The 17,018-nt window shown below is 51.1% G+C and overlaps 1 protein-coding gene across 17 annotated transcripts in view; it reads right to left on the reverse strand.

Moving 5' to 3' along the window:
* Nucleotides 1-17,018, reverse strand: part of B3GNTL1 (UDP-GlcNAc:betaGal beta-1,3-N-acetylglucosaminyltransferase like 1) — a 215,372-nt gene that overhangs the window by 50,306 nt on the left and 148,048 nt on the right. For 13 of the 17 annotated variants that reach the window (XM_063599517.1, XM_063599514.1, XM_034943217.3 and 10 more), the window contains 2 exons: nucleotides 16,879-16,944; nucleotides 7,759-7,854 (listed from right to left, as the gene is read on the reverse strand). In XM_063599517.1, coding sequence (XP_063455587.1) covers nucleotides 7,759-7,854; nucleotides 16,879-16,944 — 162 coding nt within the window. Of the gene's footprint in view, nucleotides 1-7,758; nucleotides 7,855-8,802; nucleotides 15,033-16,878; nucleotides 16,945-17,018 lie in introns of all 17 variants that reach the window. The other 4 variants (XM_055101989.2, XM_034943219.3, XM_034943224.3 and 1 more) reach the window with 3 other exon arrangements.

Below are 17,018 nucleotides of genomic sequence, written 5' to 3' on the forward strand. Positions count from 1 at the left end.
TAACTAAAATAAAAGAGTGAAAGATCTCTACAATGAAAACTACAAAACACTGATGCAAGAAATTAAAGAAGAGTAATCTCATTTACAATAGTGATAACTAAAATAAAATACCTAGGAATTAACTCAACCAAAGGAGTGAAAGATCTCTACGACGAAAACTATAAAACACTGATGCAAGAAATTAAAGAAGAGTAATCTCATTTACAACAGCGATAACTAAAATAAAATACCAAGGAATTAACTCAACCAAAGGAGTGAAAGATCTCTATGATGAAAACTATAAAACACTGATGCAAGAAATTAAAGAAGGCACCAAAAAAATGGAAAGATATTCCAGGTTCACGGATTCGAAGAACGACTATTGTTAAAATATCTATACTACCCAAAGCAATCTGTAGATTTAATGCAATCCCTATCAAAATACCAGTGGCATTCTTCACAAAAACAGAAAACACAGGCTGGGTGCAGTGGCTCATGCCTGTAATCCCAGCACTTTGGGAGGCCGAGGCAGGTGGATCATGAGGTCAGGAGTTCGAGACCCTGGCCAATATGGTGAAACCCCCTCTCCATTAAAAATACAAAATTAGCTGGGTATGGTGGTGCGCACCTGTAGTGCCAGCTGCTCGGCAAGCTGAGGCAAGAGAATCACTCAAACCCTGGAGGCAGAGGTTGCAGTGAGCCGAGAACGCGCGACTGCACTCCAGCCTGGATGACAGAGCGAGACTGCCTCAAAAAAAAAAAAAAAAAAAAAAAAAGAAAACACAATCCTAAAATTTATATGAAACCACAGAAGACCCAGAATAGCCCCAGCTATCCTAAGCAAGAGGAACAAAATTGGAGGAATCACATTACCTGACTTAGACTACAGAGCTATAGCAATCAAAACAGCATGGTACTTGCATAAAAACAGACACATAGATCCGTGGAACAGAATAGAGAACCCACAGATAAATCAATATATCTACAGTGAACTCATTTTCGACAAACATGCCAAGAACTTACATTGGGGAAGAGATGGTCTCTTCAATAAATGGTGTTGGGAAAACTGGATATCCATATGCAAAAGAATGAAATTAGACCCCTATCTTTCACCATATGCAAAAATCAAATCAAAATGGATTAAAGACTTACATTTAAGACTTCAAACTATGAAACTACTGAAAGAAAACATTGGGGAAATTCTCTAGGACATTGGACTGGGCAACGATTTCTTGAGTAAGACCCCACAAGCACAGGCAACCAAAGCAAAAATGGGCAGACGGGATCACATCAAGTTAAAAAGCTTCTATACAGCAAAGGAAACTATCAACAAAGTGAAGAGACAACCCACAGAATGGGAGAAAATATTTGTAAACTACCCATCTGACAAGGGATTAATAACCAGAACATATACAGAGCTCAAACAACTCTAGGAAAAATAGAATAATCCGATTAAATGTGGGCAAAAGATCTGAACAGACACTTCTCAAAAGAAGACAAATAGCAAACAGGCACATGAAAAGGTGCTCAACATCACTGATCATCAGAGAAATGCAAATAAAACACACAATGAGATATTTTCTCACTCCAGTTAAAATGGCTTTTATCCAAAAATCAGTCAATAACAAATGCTGGTGAAGATGTGAAGAAAAGGGAACCCCTGTACAATGTCGGTGGGAATGTAAATTAGTACAACCACTATGGAGAACAGTTTGGAGGTTCCTCAAAAAACTAAAAATAGAGCTACTGTATGGTCCAGCAATCCCTCTCCTGGGTATATGCTCAAAAGAAAGGAAATCAGTATATCAAAGAGATGCCTGCATTCACGTATTCACTGCAGCACTATTCACAATAGCCAAGATTTGGAAACAATCTAAATGTCCATCATCACATGAATGAATAAAGAAATGTGGTACATACACACAATGAAGTGTATGAATGAGATCCTGGCATTTGCAACAACACAGACGGCACTGGGGAGTCATTATGTTAAGTGAAATAAGCCAGGCACAGAAAGACAAACTTCACATGTTCTCGCTTATTTGTGGGAGCTAAACATGCAAACAATTGACCTCATGGAGATAGAGAATAAAAGGATGGTTACCAGAGGCTGGGAAGAGTAGTGGGTGGTGGGAGGGAAGTAGGGAAGGTTAATGGGTTTAAAATATATCTTTATATCTATATATATCTATATATATATCTATATATCTAGATCTATCTATCTATCTATATCTATATATAGATATATATCTCGATATATATAGTTACAAAGAATGAATAAGACCTAGAATTTGCTGGCCCAACAGGGTGACTATAGTCAAAATTAGTTTAACTCTACACTTAAAAATAACTAAAAGAATATAGTTGTATTGTTTGTAACACAAAGGATAAATGCTTGAGGTGAAGTGATGGATACCCCATTTACCCTGATGTGATTATCATGCACTACATGCCTATATGCAAATATCTCACATAACCCATAAATATACATACTTACTATGTACCCACAATAATTTAAAAAAATTTTAAATCTAAAAAAGCACGTCCATAAAAGGAAAATAGATAAATTGAATTTCATCAAAAATTACAACTTTGTTTTGTTTTGTTTTGAGACGGAGTTTCACTCTGTCTCCCAGGCTGGAGTGCAGTGGCACGATCTCGGCTCACTGCAAGCTCTGCCTCCCAGGTTCATGCCATTCTCCTGCCTCAGCCTCCTGAGTAGCTGGGACTACAGGCGCCCACCACCATGCCCGGCTAATTTTTTGTATTTTTAGTAGAGATGGGGTGTCGCTGTGTCAGCCAGGATGGTCTCAATTGCCTGACCTCATGATCCACCCGCCTTGGCCTCCCAAAGTGCTGGGATTACAGGCGTGAGCCACCATGCCTGGCCTAAAAATTACAACTTCTACTCTTTGAAAGACATTGTTAAAAGAATGAAAAGACAAGCCACTGACTCAGAAAACATATTTACAAAGTCTGACAAAGGACTTGTGTCTGGAATATATAAACAACTCTTAAAATTCAACAATAAGAATGCAAACAATTCAACACAAAAATGGGCAAAGGATGTGAACAGACACTTTACCAAAGAAGATACACAGATGGCAAATACATCTACGAAAAGATGTTTCACATTATTACCCATTTGAGAAATGCAAACTAAAATCACCACGAGATACCACTACATACCTACTAGATTAGCTAAAATTAAAAAAAAAAAGATCATATCAAGAGTTGGCAAGGACATGGAAGAACTGAATTCTCATACATGGCTTGAGAATGTAAAATGGTGCAACCAATTTGGAAAGCACTTTGGCAGTTTCTTTAAAAGTGAAACATATCCCTACCATATGAACCAGCCCTTCCACTTCTAAGTATTTTCCCAAGAGAAAAGGCCGGACATATATTCACTGTCATGCACACACAAAGGCTTGTACATATGTTCACTGTCATGCACAAAGGCTTGTACATATGTTCACTGTCATGCACACACAAAGGCTTGTACATATGTTCACTGTCATGCACAAAGGCTTGTACACAAATGTGCAAGGAACTGGAACAACTCAAGTGTCCATCTACAGTTAAGTGGGTAAACAAATTGTACATCCACACCACAGAACACAGCTGACCCCTGAACAATGTGGGGGTTAGGGGTGCTGACCCCCTGCACAGTTGAAAATCCATGTATAAGTTTTAACTCCCTGAAAATTTAACCACTAATGCCCTCCTGTTGATGGGAAGCCTTACCGATAACATCAACGGTCGGTTAACACATATTTTGTATGTTATATGTACTATATGCTGTATTTTTACAATAAAGTAAGCTAGAGGAAAGAAAAGCTTATTAAGAAAATCACAAGGAAGAGAAAATACATTTATGGTACTGTACTGTATTTATTGATACCCTAAGTTCACGTAGTCTGTTTACAAGAAGAATCATCTGTCTGAAGTGACCGCAGCTGCAGCCCTCAGTCTACAGTACATAGCAAGGAATTCAGCTTTTTCTTGTAATGTCATGACTTTTCTCTGCTTTTTGGGAGCAGCTCCAGCATTACCAGTGGCACTGTGTAGGGGTCCTAGGGTGTCAGTCAAGGTTTATAGGATTGCCTTAAACATGATTAAAACTGTGTGAAAACTGTGAGAGGTCACTGGTTTTTTTTGTTGTTGTTTTTTGTTTTGTTTTGTTTTTTTGAGATGGAGTCTCGCTCTGTCACCCAGGCTAGAGTGCAGTGGCGCGATCTCAGCTCGCTGCAACCTCTGCCACCTGGGTTCAAGCGATTCTCCTGCCTCAGCCTCCCGTGTAGCTGGGATTACAGGCACCTGTCACTATGCCTGGCTAATTTTTGTATTTTTAGTAGGGACGGGGTTTCACCATCTTGGCCAGGCTGGTCTCGAACTCCTGACCTCGTGATCCACCTGCCTTGGCCTCCGAAAGCGCTGGGATTACAGGCATGAGCCACTGCGCCTGGCCGAGAGATCACTTTTTACTGTGATTTGTGATTTACTGGAGGGAGGAGCTGTGCTTGCAGAGATGATCAGCCTCACCCAGCGTTTTAAGCACTCACAGCACCTGAGCTCGCGGCTGTGTCGGCAGGAGTGGTTTGTAAAACATCAGTCATGCAGCACGCACTGCAGTGAGTTTTGTGCAGTTGTGATTCATTTCTGCATCCCTACATTTGTTTAATTTCTCTAAACTGTGAAAGACCCCATATGTGGTCTATAAGTGTTTGTATGCATGTAAGTTTTGATAAATTTTAACTTTTTATAATAGATTTGTGTATAATTTTTGGTATTACATGATTTAAAAACACTAGCATCACTATATATTTTATGTACTCATGACACATCTTTTTGTTAGTGTTTTCAGTATTCCTAGGCCATGCCGTTTGTCTGAAAGCTTTTTCAAATTGTTACACACCTCCAAAAACCTCTCCAATACACTTGCTGAGAAAAACCCACGTGTACGTAGGCTGTGCAGTTCCAACACGCTGTTCGAGGGTCACCACTGCTGCTGTGAGCGAGCCACGCATCTGGACCCACAGTAGTTATGCTGAGTGAAGGTGGCCAGACCAGTGAAGCACACAGCACCTGACTGCATTTACCTGAACCTCCAGCAAATGTAAAACTGCTGTGCAGGCAGAAAATGGGTCATGGTTGCATGGTGTGGGGAGGGCTCCGGGATGGACAGGAGGAAACTTGGGGTGTTGGATATATGTGTTCACTGTGTTGACTGCGGTGGGTCACTGGGGTACAGACGCATGTCAAAACCGATCAAACTGTACATTTGAAATAGGGGCCATTTGCTGTATGTCAGTTATACATCAACAAAGCTATACATCAACAAAGGTATACATCAACAAGACAAATGGACAAATCACTGTAAATCCCATAAAGCCTCTAGCTCTAAGTACTACTTTGCAGGAACTCTAGGGACAGAGGAATCTGTTAAATGAGACCAGGGAGACGCAATCAGCAGAAGCCGGACTGCTGAAAGCACCGATGGCAAATCATTCAATATCGTCCACAACATAGTCAAGGAAAAGGAAGATGGAGGAATCTGGATATTTAAAGGGATTTATCAACAACTGCAATGTATGGACCTTCTTTAGATCTCAATTCAAACCAGAAACTGTAAAGAAAAAAGGAAGAAGATGAGAAAGTGGACAAGGAGGAGAAAAACAGAACTTTATGAAACAGAAAGTCCCAGGACGGAACACTTCGGCATCCTTCAAGTCAATACAGGGTGTAGGACTCCATTTACGTAAAATTCCAGCAAACGTAAACCAGTCTATGGTCACAGAAAGCAGAGGGGCGGGCGGGGTTGGGGACGGGAGCCCCTCTAGGTGCTGGGTGTGTGACCTGCACACAGAGACATCTGAGAGGAACAAGTGGTGGGTTTGCAGTAACATCGTTTTTTCTCTGTAATTTTTTATATTGCCTGACTTTATGAAACAGTGAAGCATAACTTTGACAAATGCAATAAAGTTTTTATTTTTCTTTTTTTGAGACAGGGTCTGTTGCCCAGGCTGGAGGGCAGTGGTACAATCACGGCTCATGGTGGCCTTGACCTCCTGGGCTCAGGTGATCCTCCCACCTCAGCCTCCCGCGAAACTGGGACTAAAGGTGTGAACCACCACACCCAGATAATGTTTCGTAGAGACAGGGTCTCACTATATTGCGCAGACTGGTCTTAAATCCCCAGGCTCAAGTGATCCTCCTGCTTCAGCCTCTCAAAGTGCTGGGATTATAGGCGTGAGCCACTGCGCCTTTTTTTTTTTTTTTTTTTAATTTCCCACACTACACTGGCATGAAGGTCTATTTTAAAATTGTTTTAAGTGAATACAGTATGTAACTGATAAAAGAACATTCATTCATTTTCTTTAATTAAAAAACATGAAAATAAAAAAAAATCTTCTATGGGCATCAAAGCTAACACTCAGGAGGAAGCCTGCCCCCACGGGGCAGCTCAGCCATGGCCTCCGGGGAACACGCTCTCGGTGACAGCGCTCTGACCGCGGTCTGGAGCTGGGCTGAAACTCAACATGTGTCCAGATTGCTGCAGTTCAGAACCAGCTTGGCAACGCCGAACCGCATTCCGGTTTGCATGAGGTGCACGTTACTTAGAAAAGTAGCCACAGTCGGCCTGAGTTCCTGTTTTAAGTATTTTCACAACTTCACTGAAAAGCACCGCAACTCACTCACAGTGTGCAGCCTAGTCACCAGGACACGCGCCCTCGGCCGCTAGCTCGTACGGGGAAGGGCTGTCATGACATGACCACAAGATGGCCTCTGCCTCCCCCAGGGGCAGCCAAGGGCCCCACAGAGGATGGCAGGGACAAGCCACCCACGTGCCAACGGCCACGTCCCCGCCCTCAGACGGCAGCCAGTCATACCCGAGGTGGCACCGCGGGCGGCCCTGTGTCCAGTCTCACAGAAGCACAGTCCACTGATCGGCGATCATACCCGAGGCGGCACCGTGGGTGGCCCCAACTCCAGTCTCACACCAGCACAGTCCACTGCCGAGGACACCCTGTTGTCCACATCGCATGCAGCAGCCTGGCTCTTGGAACGTGCTGGGGGTACACGGGACACGGAGACGCTGAAACACTAGCTGTGGGATTCCTAAGCTCGCCCTCCCGCCCTCCCACCCTCCACGTGTGCGATTCGTGAGCTCGCCCTCCTGCCCTCCGCGTGTGGGATTCGTGAGCTCGCCCTCCCGCCCTCCGCAGTCTGCGTGTGGGATTCCTGAGCTCGCCTTCCTGCCCTCCGCGTGTGGGATTCCTGAGCCCCAACCTCCCGCCCTCCCGCCCTCCCGCCCTCCGCGTGTGGGATTCCTGAGCTCGCCCTCCCACCCTCCGCAGTCCGCGTGTGGGATTCGTGAGCTCGCCCTCCCGCCCTCCGCGTGTGGGATTCCTGAGCTCGCCCTCCCACCCTCCGCAGTCCGCGTGTGGGATTCCTGAGCTCGCCCTCCCGCCCTCCGCGTGTGGGATTCGTGGGCTCGCCCTCCCGCCCTCCGCGTGTAAGTGGACCTGTGCCGTCGGGTTTCCCAGCTCAGAACTTGAACCAGCCTGAACTGCCGGCCTGAGACCAGCCTAGCACATGTGTCCGCTGGGGCCACTCTCATCTTCCACTCTGCGATTGACGGCATGTGAGTGAAGGCGAGGACAGAAGGACCACGGCCCACGACGACGCAGACACAAGAGGCCACGGCATAATGCAGGAGATGGTGCCCAGAGGCGACCTGCGCACCTGCCCCAGACAAGGCGCCAGGCAAGGTACCTGGGTCAGGAGCTGCTCCGGCGTCAGCTGGTTGATCCAACGTGTGTATCGTTCGGTGGAGTTAGGGGGATCTCTCCTCACTCTGCAACCAATGATCTGTGAAAAACAACGACACACAGAGCTCAAAACAAAGTCAGGTACGCAGGTGCATGTGCACATCTGTGTGTATTCATCTCACATGTTTTAGGCAGAGATGTCCAGACAGGAAACTGAAATGCTGCAAATCTGGGTTAGGCAAACACCGGGAGTCGAGGGCGAGGAGGAGGAGGGATGCCTGCTTTTGCTTGGGGACAGCATAGCAACGATGGGCACGACAGAAGACGGCCCTGGACGCGCATCTCGGCGGTGAACCGCAGAGCTGCCCTGGGCTGGATTGAGAATATGGAACAAGGATGGGTGCTATGGCAGACAGCCCCCAGACACGCATCTTGGCGGTGAACCGCAGAGCTGCCCTGGGCTGGATTGAGAATATGGAACAAGGATGGGTGCTATGGCAGACAGCCCCCAGACACGCATCTTGGCGGTGAACTGCAGAGCTGCCCTGGGCTGGATTGAGAATATGTCACAGATGACATTTCCCCTTAATGAACTCAAATCAAACGGCCCGTATGTAAGATGAGTTATTTCTAAGAACTCACTTCTTGAATCACATGCAAAGTGGATGTGAGGAAACCGCTGCCTGTCCGCAGGCCGCCCGTCTGAACCTGCTCCATTCAGCTGAGGAAAGCAGCGTCCCTAAGTGGAGAAGAGCCTTGCTACCAGCCGGCTTCCTCCAGGGCCGACAACCCTCTCCCCGGGCATCCAGGCCAGCACCCCTGCCTCAGGTGACATCCTGTCAGTAGCCTTGACCCCCTCCTGGGCCCTGCAGAGCCTCAGAGCATCACCTGCCTCAGCCTTTCTCGACCCTTCCCCTGCCCTCCGCCCTGCCCGGCCCCCTCCGGCCTGACCTCTCCCCCGGAGTGGGCTCCCAGCACTCAGCCCTGGCTCTGTTCTGCTCCTGAGATCCAGAGGTAGGAGGGCAGGTCCTTCAGGGCTCACGCTCACCTTGCAGTGGGAGGAGCTGGCTGGAGAGAGGGCACCTGGGCGCGTCCGTAGGAAACAGCATCCACCTCAAGTGAGGGCCCAGGGCCAGCAGAGCCTCCCGAGTGGACGTTCTCACAGCACAGGCCCCAGGTCACAAGTCCCAGCGGACGCAGCTGATTCCGCCTCACCCAAGACCAACAAGGAGACAACAGTGAAAATGTAACTGTGGTCCAAAGAGCAGTATCAGTGAGCCAGTCTCCTAACTTGGAAGCGATGAAGTCACACCGAGGCATCTGAGGCCCCTGGATCTGTCTCCAACTTGTGTAGCGTTTACGCGTAGTGAGTGATTCTTTTCTCCCAATGCAGTTAATGACGTGCTTGGGGGAGGCTTCTGTTTGCATTTGTTGTTGTTGTTTTTTTTTAATTAAACTTACTTTGAGAAAATTGTGAATTCACAGTGCAGCTGTAAGAAACAACTGTAGAGAGACCCTCTGTGCCCTTCACCACTTCCTCTGGTGGCAACATCATGAGGACCTAAGGCCAACGCCGCACCAGGAGAGGGACATGATGGAGTCCAGGTCCAGATGTCCCAGGGCACGAGCACCCGAGGCGCCCCTTACAGCCACTGGCAGCCCCTCAACGGCAGCCGCTGTGCTATCCCGACACCGTGGCCGTGCTATCCCAACGCCGTGGCCGTGCTGTCCCGACGCCGTGGCCGTGCTGTCCCGACGCCGTGGCCGTGCTGTCCCGACGCCGTGGCTGTGCTCTCCAGAGCATGATCTGGGAACGTGCAGGAGGCGGCCTTCTGTGCCCGGCTTTCGCACTGCTCCTCGGCTCCCAGGACAGGCTTCCAGTCACTGCATGTAACAGTAGTCAGGTCCTGTGCTGGCGATCCCGAACATTCAAGTTCAGGTTTTTCTGTGAACAGCATCTTCAATCCACTGGGATAAATGCCCAGGAGAGCAACTGCCGGGTCACAGAACAGTTACGTGTTTAGTTTTTACAGGAACTTCCAAACGGTCTCCAGAGTGGCTGCGCCGTCTCTCACCCTCAGTGACGCATGAGGATCCAGCTTCTCTGCCTCTCGCCAGCACTGGGTGTCTCGGTTTTCATTCCGTTCTGGTGGCACCGTGCTTTAACACGGGCTCCCTGAAGGCTGGCGAGGAGCATCTTTTTGCCTGGTTCTTTGCCATCTGTATACCCTCCTTAGTGAAATGTCTTTTCATGTATTTTGCTCATTTTCTAATTGGAACAAAACGCGCTCAGCCATGGCTGTGTAATTCTTTTCATATGCTGCTGAATTCTATCTGAGAACCTTTCATGTCTCTCTCCCAAAGCACATGCTAAAAATAGTTGTGAATTAGGACAGCTCTGGAGCCACCGCCCTGCCCAGCGAGTTTTGCCCACGCCCAATCTGACCGAAATGCATTTCTAAACTGTTTGGTGTGTCTGTTTCTGTGCATCCTGCATAGCATCTACCTATGTACAATTGCATCTGTTTCCTGGTCTTGTCTATACTGTCTCACGTTTGACTGCTGAACAGAAAAGATTTTGAGGGAAGCTGATCAAAGCTGGAGGTAGAAGTTCTCTGTTCCAAAACGTGAAGACAGAGAGGCTCAGCATCTACACACAAACACCGAGACCCTGAGGCCAGCACTGCCGGGTCCTGGGAGGCAGCTGTGGGCGACAGGTGGTGTGAGTACACGCCAGCCCACTCCTGACAGCCTGGATCCTGCTGGGGCATGAGAGACGCCTCTCGGACGGGGGCTGATTGACGCCTGCTTCCACTGCGCATGCCCGACCCCTCCCCATGACTCCCCCAGCTTCATGCTTCCCTGGAAAGGTAAAGCCACACTGGGTCTCTCACCAAGAGTGAGGACGGGGTGGGGGATCCTGTGAAACTAGAGGCCCGAGGCTGGCAATTCCTGTGGCTTTAATTAACCACGAGCCACGAGCATTGGTCTACAAACGGAGGAGGTGAGAGGATCTTTTTTGGCCTCAACATTTTTTAACCTTGGAAGAAGGCAGCAAGCTGTCTCCCGTGCAACTGCATCTAAACAGCAGTAGGAAGGCGTGGATTCCAGAGAGACCAACAGCGCCCAGCCGCGATGCTGCCGGCACCTTCCTCTGCAGGAGACCTCGCGCTCTCAAGAGGAGGCGCAGGGAAGAGGCACACTCTCAAGAGGAGGAGGAGGCGCAGGGAAGAGGCGCGCTGTGCGCTTAATCCTGCACCGAGACGTCAGATTCTCAGGGCAGGAGCTTTTGTGGGCACCGCACCTGGCACAGGGCCTGGACCCAGTGAGCAGATGGGAATGAGAGGCCTGTGCGCTGGCCCGAGAGGCTGGCTAACTTTCTCCAGGTTCCTAGAAGAAGCCACTTTCAAGGCTTTCGAGAAGTGTTGTGAGCTAATTCATTTGAAAGCCTCTGTGCCAACAGGCGGAGCAGAGAGCGCAGGCCGCTGGAGTTGATCCCAACAAGCAATCTTGGAACTCTTTCTGAACTTATACGGGGACCACCAGGATCTGGCAATTCCACCGAAAAAAAGAGTCAGAACTTTGCAAGGAATAGGATACTGACAGAAGGGAGGTGTGAGGGGACACGGGGGGCTGTGCTCCCTGAGTTGCCTGCCACAGTCCCTCCCTGCCTGCCCTCCTCACATGGCCATCGACCCTCAAGCACTGAGAGGTGAGGTCTGCGCTCCCTCCCCTCAAATCTGGGGTCAGCGTGACACCACGTGACACGGTGCTCTGGGGCTACATTGTCAAAGGCAACGCAGCTTCTGGCAGGCTCTCCTGGACACTTGTTCTTGCAGCCACCATGCTGCGAGGGAGCCTGAGCAGCTTCGTGGAGAGAAAGCGCCCAGCCCGGATCCCTGCCGCCGAGCGAGTGCGTGGGCTCCAGATGATCCCAGCCCGGATCCCTGCCGCTGAGCGAGTGTGCGGGCTCGAGATGATCCCAGCCCGGCAGTCCAGAGGTGAGGATGCCTGCGAATGGAGACAAGCGGCCCTTCCTGACCCACAAAGACGGAAACTCAGACCTGCAAGGTGAACCCATCACACAGAAGGAAACTCACACCCCCAGGTGAACCCATCATACAGAAAGAAACTCACACCCTCGAGGTGAGTCCCCCATCATAAAACGTAACTCAGGGCTGGGACGTAACTCAGGGCCGGGTGCAGTGGCTCACGCCTGTAATCCCAGCACTTTGGAAGGCAGAGGCGGGTGGATCACGAGGTCAGGAGTTCGAGACCAGCCTGACCAACATGGTGAAACCCTATCTCTACTAAAAATACAAAAAAAATTAGCTGGGCGTGGTGGTGCACACCTGTAATCCCAGCTACTCAGGAGGCTGAGGCAGGAGAATCGCTTGAACCTGGGAGGCGGAGGTTGCAGTGAGCCGAGACCGTACCCCTGCACTCCAGCCTGGGCAACGGAGCAAGACTCCATCTCAAAAAAAAAAAAGAACTCAGATTCATGAGGTAAGCCCCCCACACAGAAAGGAACTGAGACCCACGAGGTGAGTCCCCCCACTGCACGGCCTGGCACAGTTTGCAGGGCACTTGGCTCTAAAGACAGTGGCAAGAAGGTCAGGGCTGCTGGGGCTGCAGCTCAGACTCCCAGTGGATTCGCCACAGAGGCTGAGTCCTGAAGACGGCAAAGGGGCGAGACCTTCGATGGGCAGCGCAGGAGGGTCAAGCGTGTCTGGGTGAACCCAGGTGAGGCGCCCTCGGTGCATGGTGCTGGGTGCGAGGGAGGAAGGAGGGGCCGGGCTGAGGCGGGAGGCAAAGCGTTATGAACGCAGAGAGCTCAGAAGGGCCCGTTCCCAGAAAGACACGTTTCTGGCACAGACTCAAGAAGTCAGCTTCTGAATTACACTGAAGGAAAGAAAAGAAACCAGTTGCATTTTTGACACTAACATCAGCTCCCTGGGGCCACTGCCTTGGAGTGAACGACTTGCCGTCCACTGCTGTGGGGGAGGGGGGCTGTGGGGGAGGGGAGCTGTGGGGGAGGGGAGCTGTGGAGGCCCCTGGTGTTGGGGGGCTGTTGGGGCCCCTGGTGTGGGGAGGCTGCCCGGCAGGGGGCTGGGGGGCCTGTGGGGGCCCCTGGTGTGTGGAGCTGCAGGGGCCCCTGGTGTGGGGGGGCTGCGGGGGCCCCTGGTGTGGGGTGCTGTGGGCAGCCAGGGGTGCCTGGGGAGCTCGTTCAACCACCAGGCAGGCGGCTCTTCTCCAGCACTGCTGCTGCTGAGCCACGCCCCAGGGTCCAGAGTCACCAGCACCGGGGGCTTCGGCCGCCACTCCTGAGCAGCGATGTTGAAGGCGAAGGTGAAGGAGGAGCACCCAGGCCTGACAGCCCGAACTACAGCCCAGCAGAGCCCGGAGGCACCCGTCCAGTGTGACCCTGTCACTCCCTGCCCCCGGAACGAAGAGCACGGTCAGAGGAGAGCCCACAAGCATTCCAACTTCAAGAGCTGAGTCAGTCACTGCAACAGCTTCTGCCTCTCCAAGGCCCAGTCTGGCATGTTCTGCCCCTTCCAGCTTGGGAAGTCACACACCGGTCTGGGCGTGGGCTCACAGGGCTGGGGGCCGTGGCCCTCCCAGGCTGCATGTGCAGAGGGGCTGACGCCCCAGCCCTGTGCTCTGGGACTTCCTCAGACAAAGGCTGCAGAGTGCACCACGGACTTCATTTAAACAGAACACCTGGAAGTCCCGTTTATTTAAGTTAACACGCAGCTTCTTGTGGGGGCAGAAGTGGAAGCAGGGAGAGTCGGCTGCCGTGCCGTCTGGATGATTATGGCTTGGCACAGGCAAGGGGCGGGGAACAGCGCCCAGGATGCAGGGCACGGCGGCTCCACCCATTCCCCCGACAGGCAAGCTGTGGCCCAGGCTGCTTCACAGGAACCCTCCCGTCTTTGTTCCTCCGCGTCGCTTCCGTACACCTCCCTGCATGCTCCATCCCAGTGCACGAGGGTGGGTGAGGCTGTACCCTAAGGTGGAGCACCTGCCCTCACGGGGCTGTACCCCGAGGACTGGTCTTGAACGTTGGGAACAGAGATCAGCTCTGGAAAGGAGCTGGGTGGAGCCAGGGCAGCCTTCATGTTTGGTCTGGGGTGGTCTAGAGGTGACCAAGAATGCAGGCTTTCCTCTCCGATGTCTCCTGAGCCCAGGCACAGAGGCGGGAAACCACAGGGTGCACAGCGTCAGGAATCCAAGGGTCAGCCGGGGCGAGAGGAGGAGGAAGGACGGGGGTTGGCTGGCCCTCAGGAACGGGGGCAAGTTACAGGGCGCAATGCGGGATCCCTGTTCTTGCTAACCTTGGATAACGACGCTCTACATGCAGGATTCCTAAAGTTCTGCAGTGATTTATCTACATGCAAATGCACGATTTATGAAAGCCGCCATCAAAGGTCCTTCCTAATTGGCTGGTTTCTTGTAAAAGATCTTAAGAAAACAACGACCAAGTACACGTATCTCAGCGTTTATTTCATTCTCTCAGGACAAACTACACAATGTAATTCACGTAACCACGAACCAGCAACTGCAAATTAAGATTTTTGTAGGTCATGATTTCTAAAAAATCCAGCCACGCAATAACAGCCTTTCTAAAGCTGACTTTGTTTTAGTGAAAAACTGTAATGTCATCCCTAAGCTTCCTCCAGAAGAGCTTCGACGTGGAGAAACGGGGTGGACGCTCCACCCAACCGCGCCATTGGGAGAAGAGGAGGCACCTGGAGCAGAAGCTTCTCTCCCAAGTGCACAACAGAGCATCAGCGAAGGCAGTGAGAAGAGTAGCAAGAAAAAGGTTTAAAATCATCGATGAAAATGGAAATTAAGCTTGTCTTATTACAATTAAGACAAACTGACCATGTGCATTTTCCCCACATTCCTGTGGGGAATCCCAGCTCATTTGAACACACGCCACGAACTCCTGGTATCCGTAAGTCTCCCAGCTCATTTGAACACATGCCACGAAGAACTGCCAAAGGCAACTCCATTAATGAAGCCAATCTGGACTTGTTTTTCAGTATGGAAATGAAAACATCTGAAAGTATCTCCTCCACTAAAATGTCAACACTCCTAACAAAATTCCTTAGACGTCTGTATGATTGATTCTAAACAGCTGGCAACTGTCATTTCTAGCTGTGTAAAAATCGCTGTGGCACCTCACCTACGGACGGCTCAGTCCAGCCACGGTTTCCAGCTCACGGGCCGGCACAGGGTCTGCTCCACCTTTCAGTCCACAGGACCACACAGCTGCAGGGACGCAAAGGGAGCCGTTGGGCAGCTAACGTGGCAGGGACGCCCCTTTCCTCTCAGCCTCCATGTGCGATATCTCACACCTCTGCAAAAGGCCCTCCTGGAAACCCCAGACTCTGCACTTTCCTCACATGAACTGTCCACAGAAGTCCATCCCGAAGGACATTTCCCCCCATTTCCCCCTATTCCCCCCACAAAGGAACTGGACTGGAAAAGCCGTCTGTGATCACTCTCTGTTTCCACATGACTGAAACCCCACAGCACCTGTGGCTGGGGTAGAAATCACCCCTAATCCCTAGATCCCTGGACCCCCCCGTCCCACCCGACAAGCAGACACTCTCGGACGTCTCTCCCAGGCAGTCCATGCCTGTAAACTTCCAGAAACTGACTTCCGGAGCCTGTGGCCCCGATTGCCATGGATATGCTGTCACACACTCACACGTATTTGTGGTTGCTACGGAGAAACATTCAGACATATTTGCGGTTCCTAAACTTTGCAAACACGTGACCCTTTTAAGAATCTGCTACAAGCCACAGAGCTCTCTCCTGCCCTCACAGAAAATGTGCCCCCACAGAAGGCCCTGCAGCCACGCTGGGGCCACTGAGCCCCAGGAACCGACACATCCCCAAAGGAGGCAACCGTGTGGGGCCCTCTGCACCCGAGAAGGTGGCCTGTGTCTCAGTCTGTCTCCTGCCTCACGTGAGACGCAAACCTCCGTGCAGCCGGCTGCACCCCCAGCACCGCCCACCCCCAGCGCACCAGCCCTGCCCCCATCCCAACCCCCCTCCCCCTCAATGCTGCCCCCCCAAACCCCCACACCCTTTCCCCCCTCCCAACCCCCTCTGGTTCCAACACCCAGGCCCTCCCCTTCAGATGCCCCCAGCACACCCGTCCTGCCCTTGCCCCCCTGCCCCTGACCCCCCACACGGTGAACTGTCACGAGCACCCACTCTGTGGGGAGCTGGGATCCCAGCGCCATGTGGGCCAGACCCTGCCGTGACCAGGCCCGTCTGTGACCTGACCAGGATGTGACCAGAGCCGGCCGTGACTGAACCGTGTGGTGACCCAACCGCACACGTGCCCATGACGCACAGCCTCGCGGGGGGAGGGCAGAGGGGTCCAGGGTGAGCGCCAAACTGCCCGGGGGACGGACACTGTGGGCGCTGGACAGTTATGGATCCCTCGGTGTTAAAACCCAAGTGATCACCGCTGTGATTCAAAGTCTTCTAAAACTTGAGCGAGATCTCTGAGGACACAGTCACCTTCCCTGAAGCCAGCAGGAGCCTTGCGGTGGCTGAGACACCAGCTCCAGGGATCCCTGGGCCATGTGTCCCCACCATCTGCGGTGGGGGACGGAGGAGCCCACGGGGCACTGCTGTGCTTCCTCCCCACTGGGCGGAGGAGCCCACGGGGCACTGCTGGGCTGAGGAGGGGCCCCAGGAAGCCTGGCTTTGGAGGGGCAACTGAGAAGCCGTTCTAAAGATAAAAACCGTAATTTAAGATCGTCTAAATAAGAAAAACGTTTAACTGTGAACACGGTATAGCTCTCAGCCTGTGTTTTCATGTCTAAGGCGCTCAGCTTCTAAAACGCTGATTAGAAACAAACAACACAACCACCTTTGCACCCTACGAAAATAACAGGAGGAAAATCAGGGGCGTGTTTTTCTCCAAAGGAAAACACCCTCCAGGGCTCAGAGACATGCCGGCCACAGATCCCTCTCCGTGACTTGACAGTCTCACCATAGCCTGATTCTTTCCACCCCTAGGAAAACTCTTTATTTAAAAAACCACAGTGGTAATTTCACTAAAGGTAGTAACGACACTAAGGAGGCCAGTACTTACGCTCGACGGGTGCTGAACGGCAGCCTCGTGTTGCAGCCTCACCCGCTGGGGCATCATGACATCATCCTGCAGTAAAGAACACACTTTCCGTTTGTTTGTTTGCATTGACTGATGCATAGACTAATACAGTCCCGCTTTAT

Source organism: Pan paniscus, chromosome 19, assembly GCF_029289425.2.
Source record: "Pan paniscus chromosome 19, NHGRI_mPanPan1-v2.0_pri, whole genome shotgun sequence".
Lineage (NCBI taxonomy): Eukaryota > Metazoa > Chordata > Mammalia > Primates > Hominidae > Pan > Pan paniscus.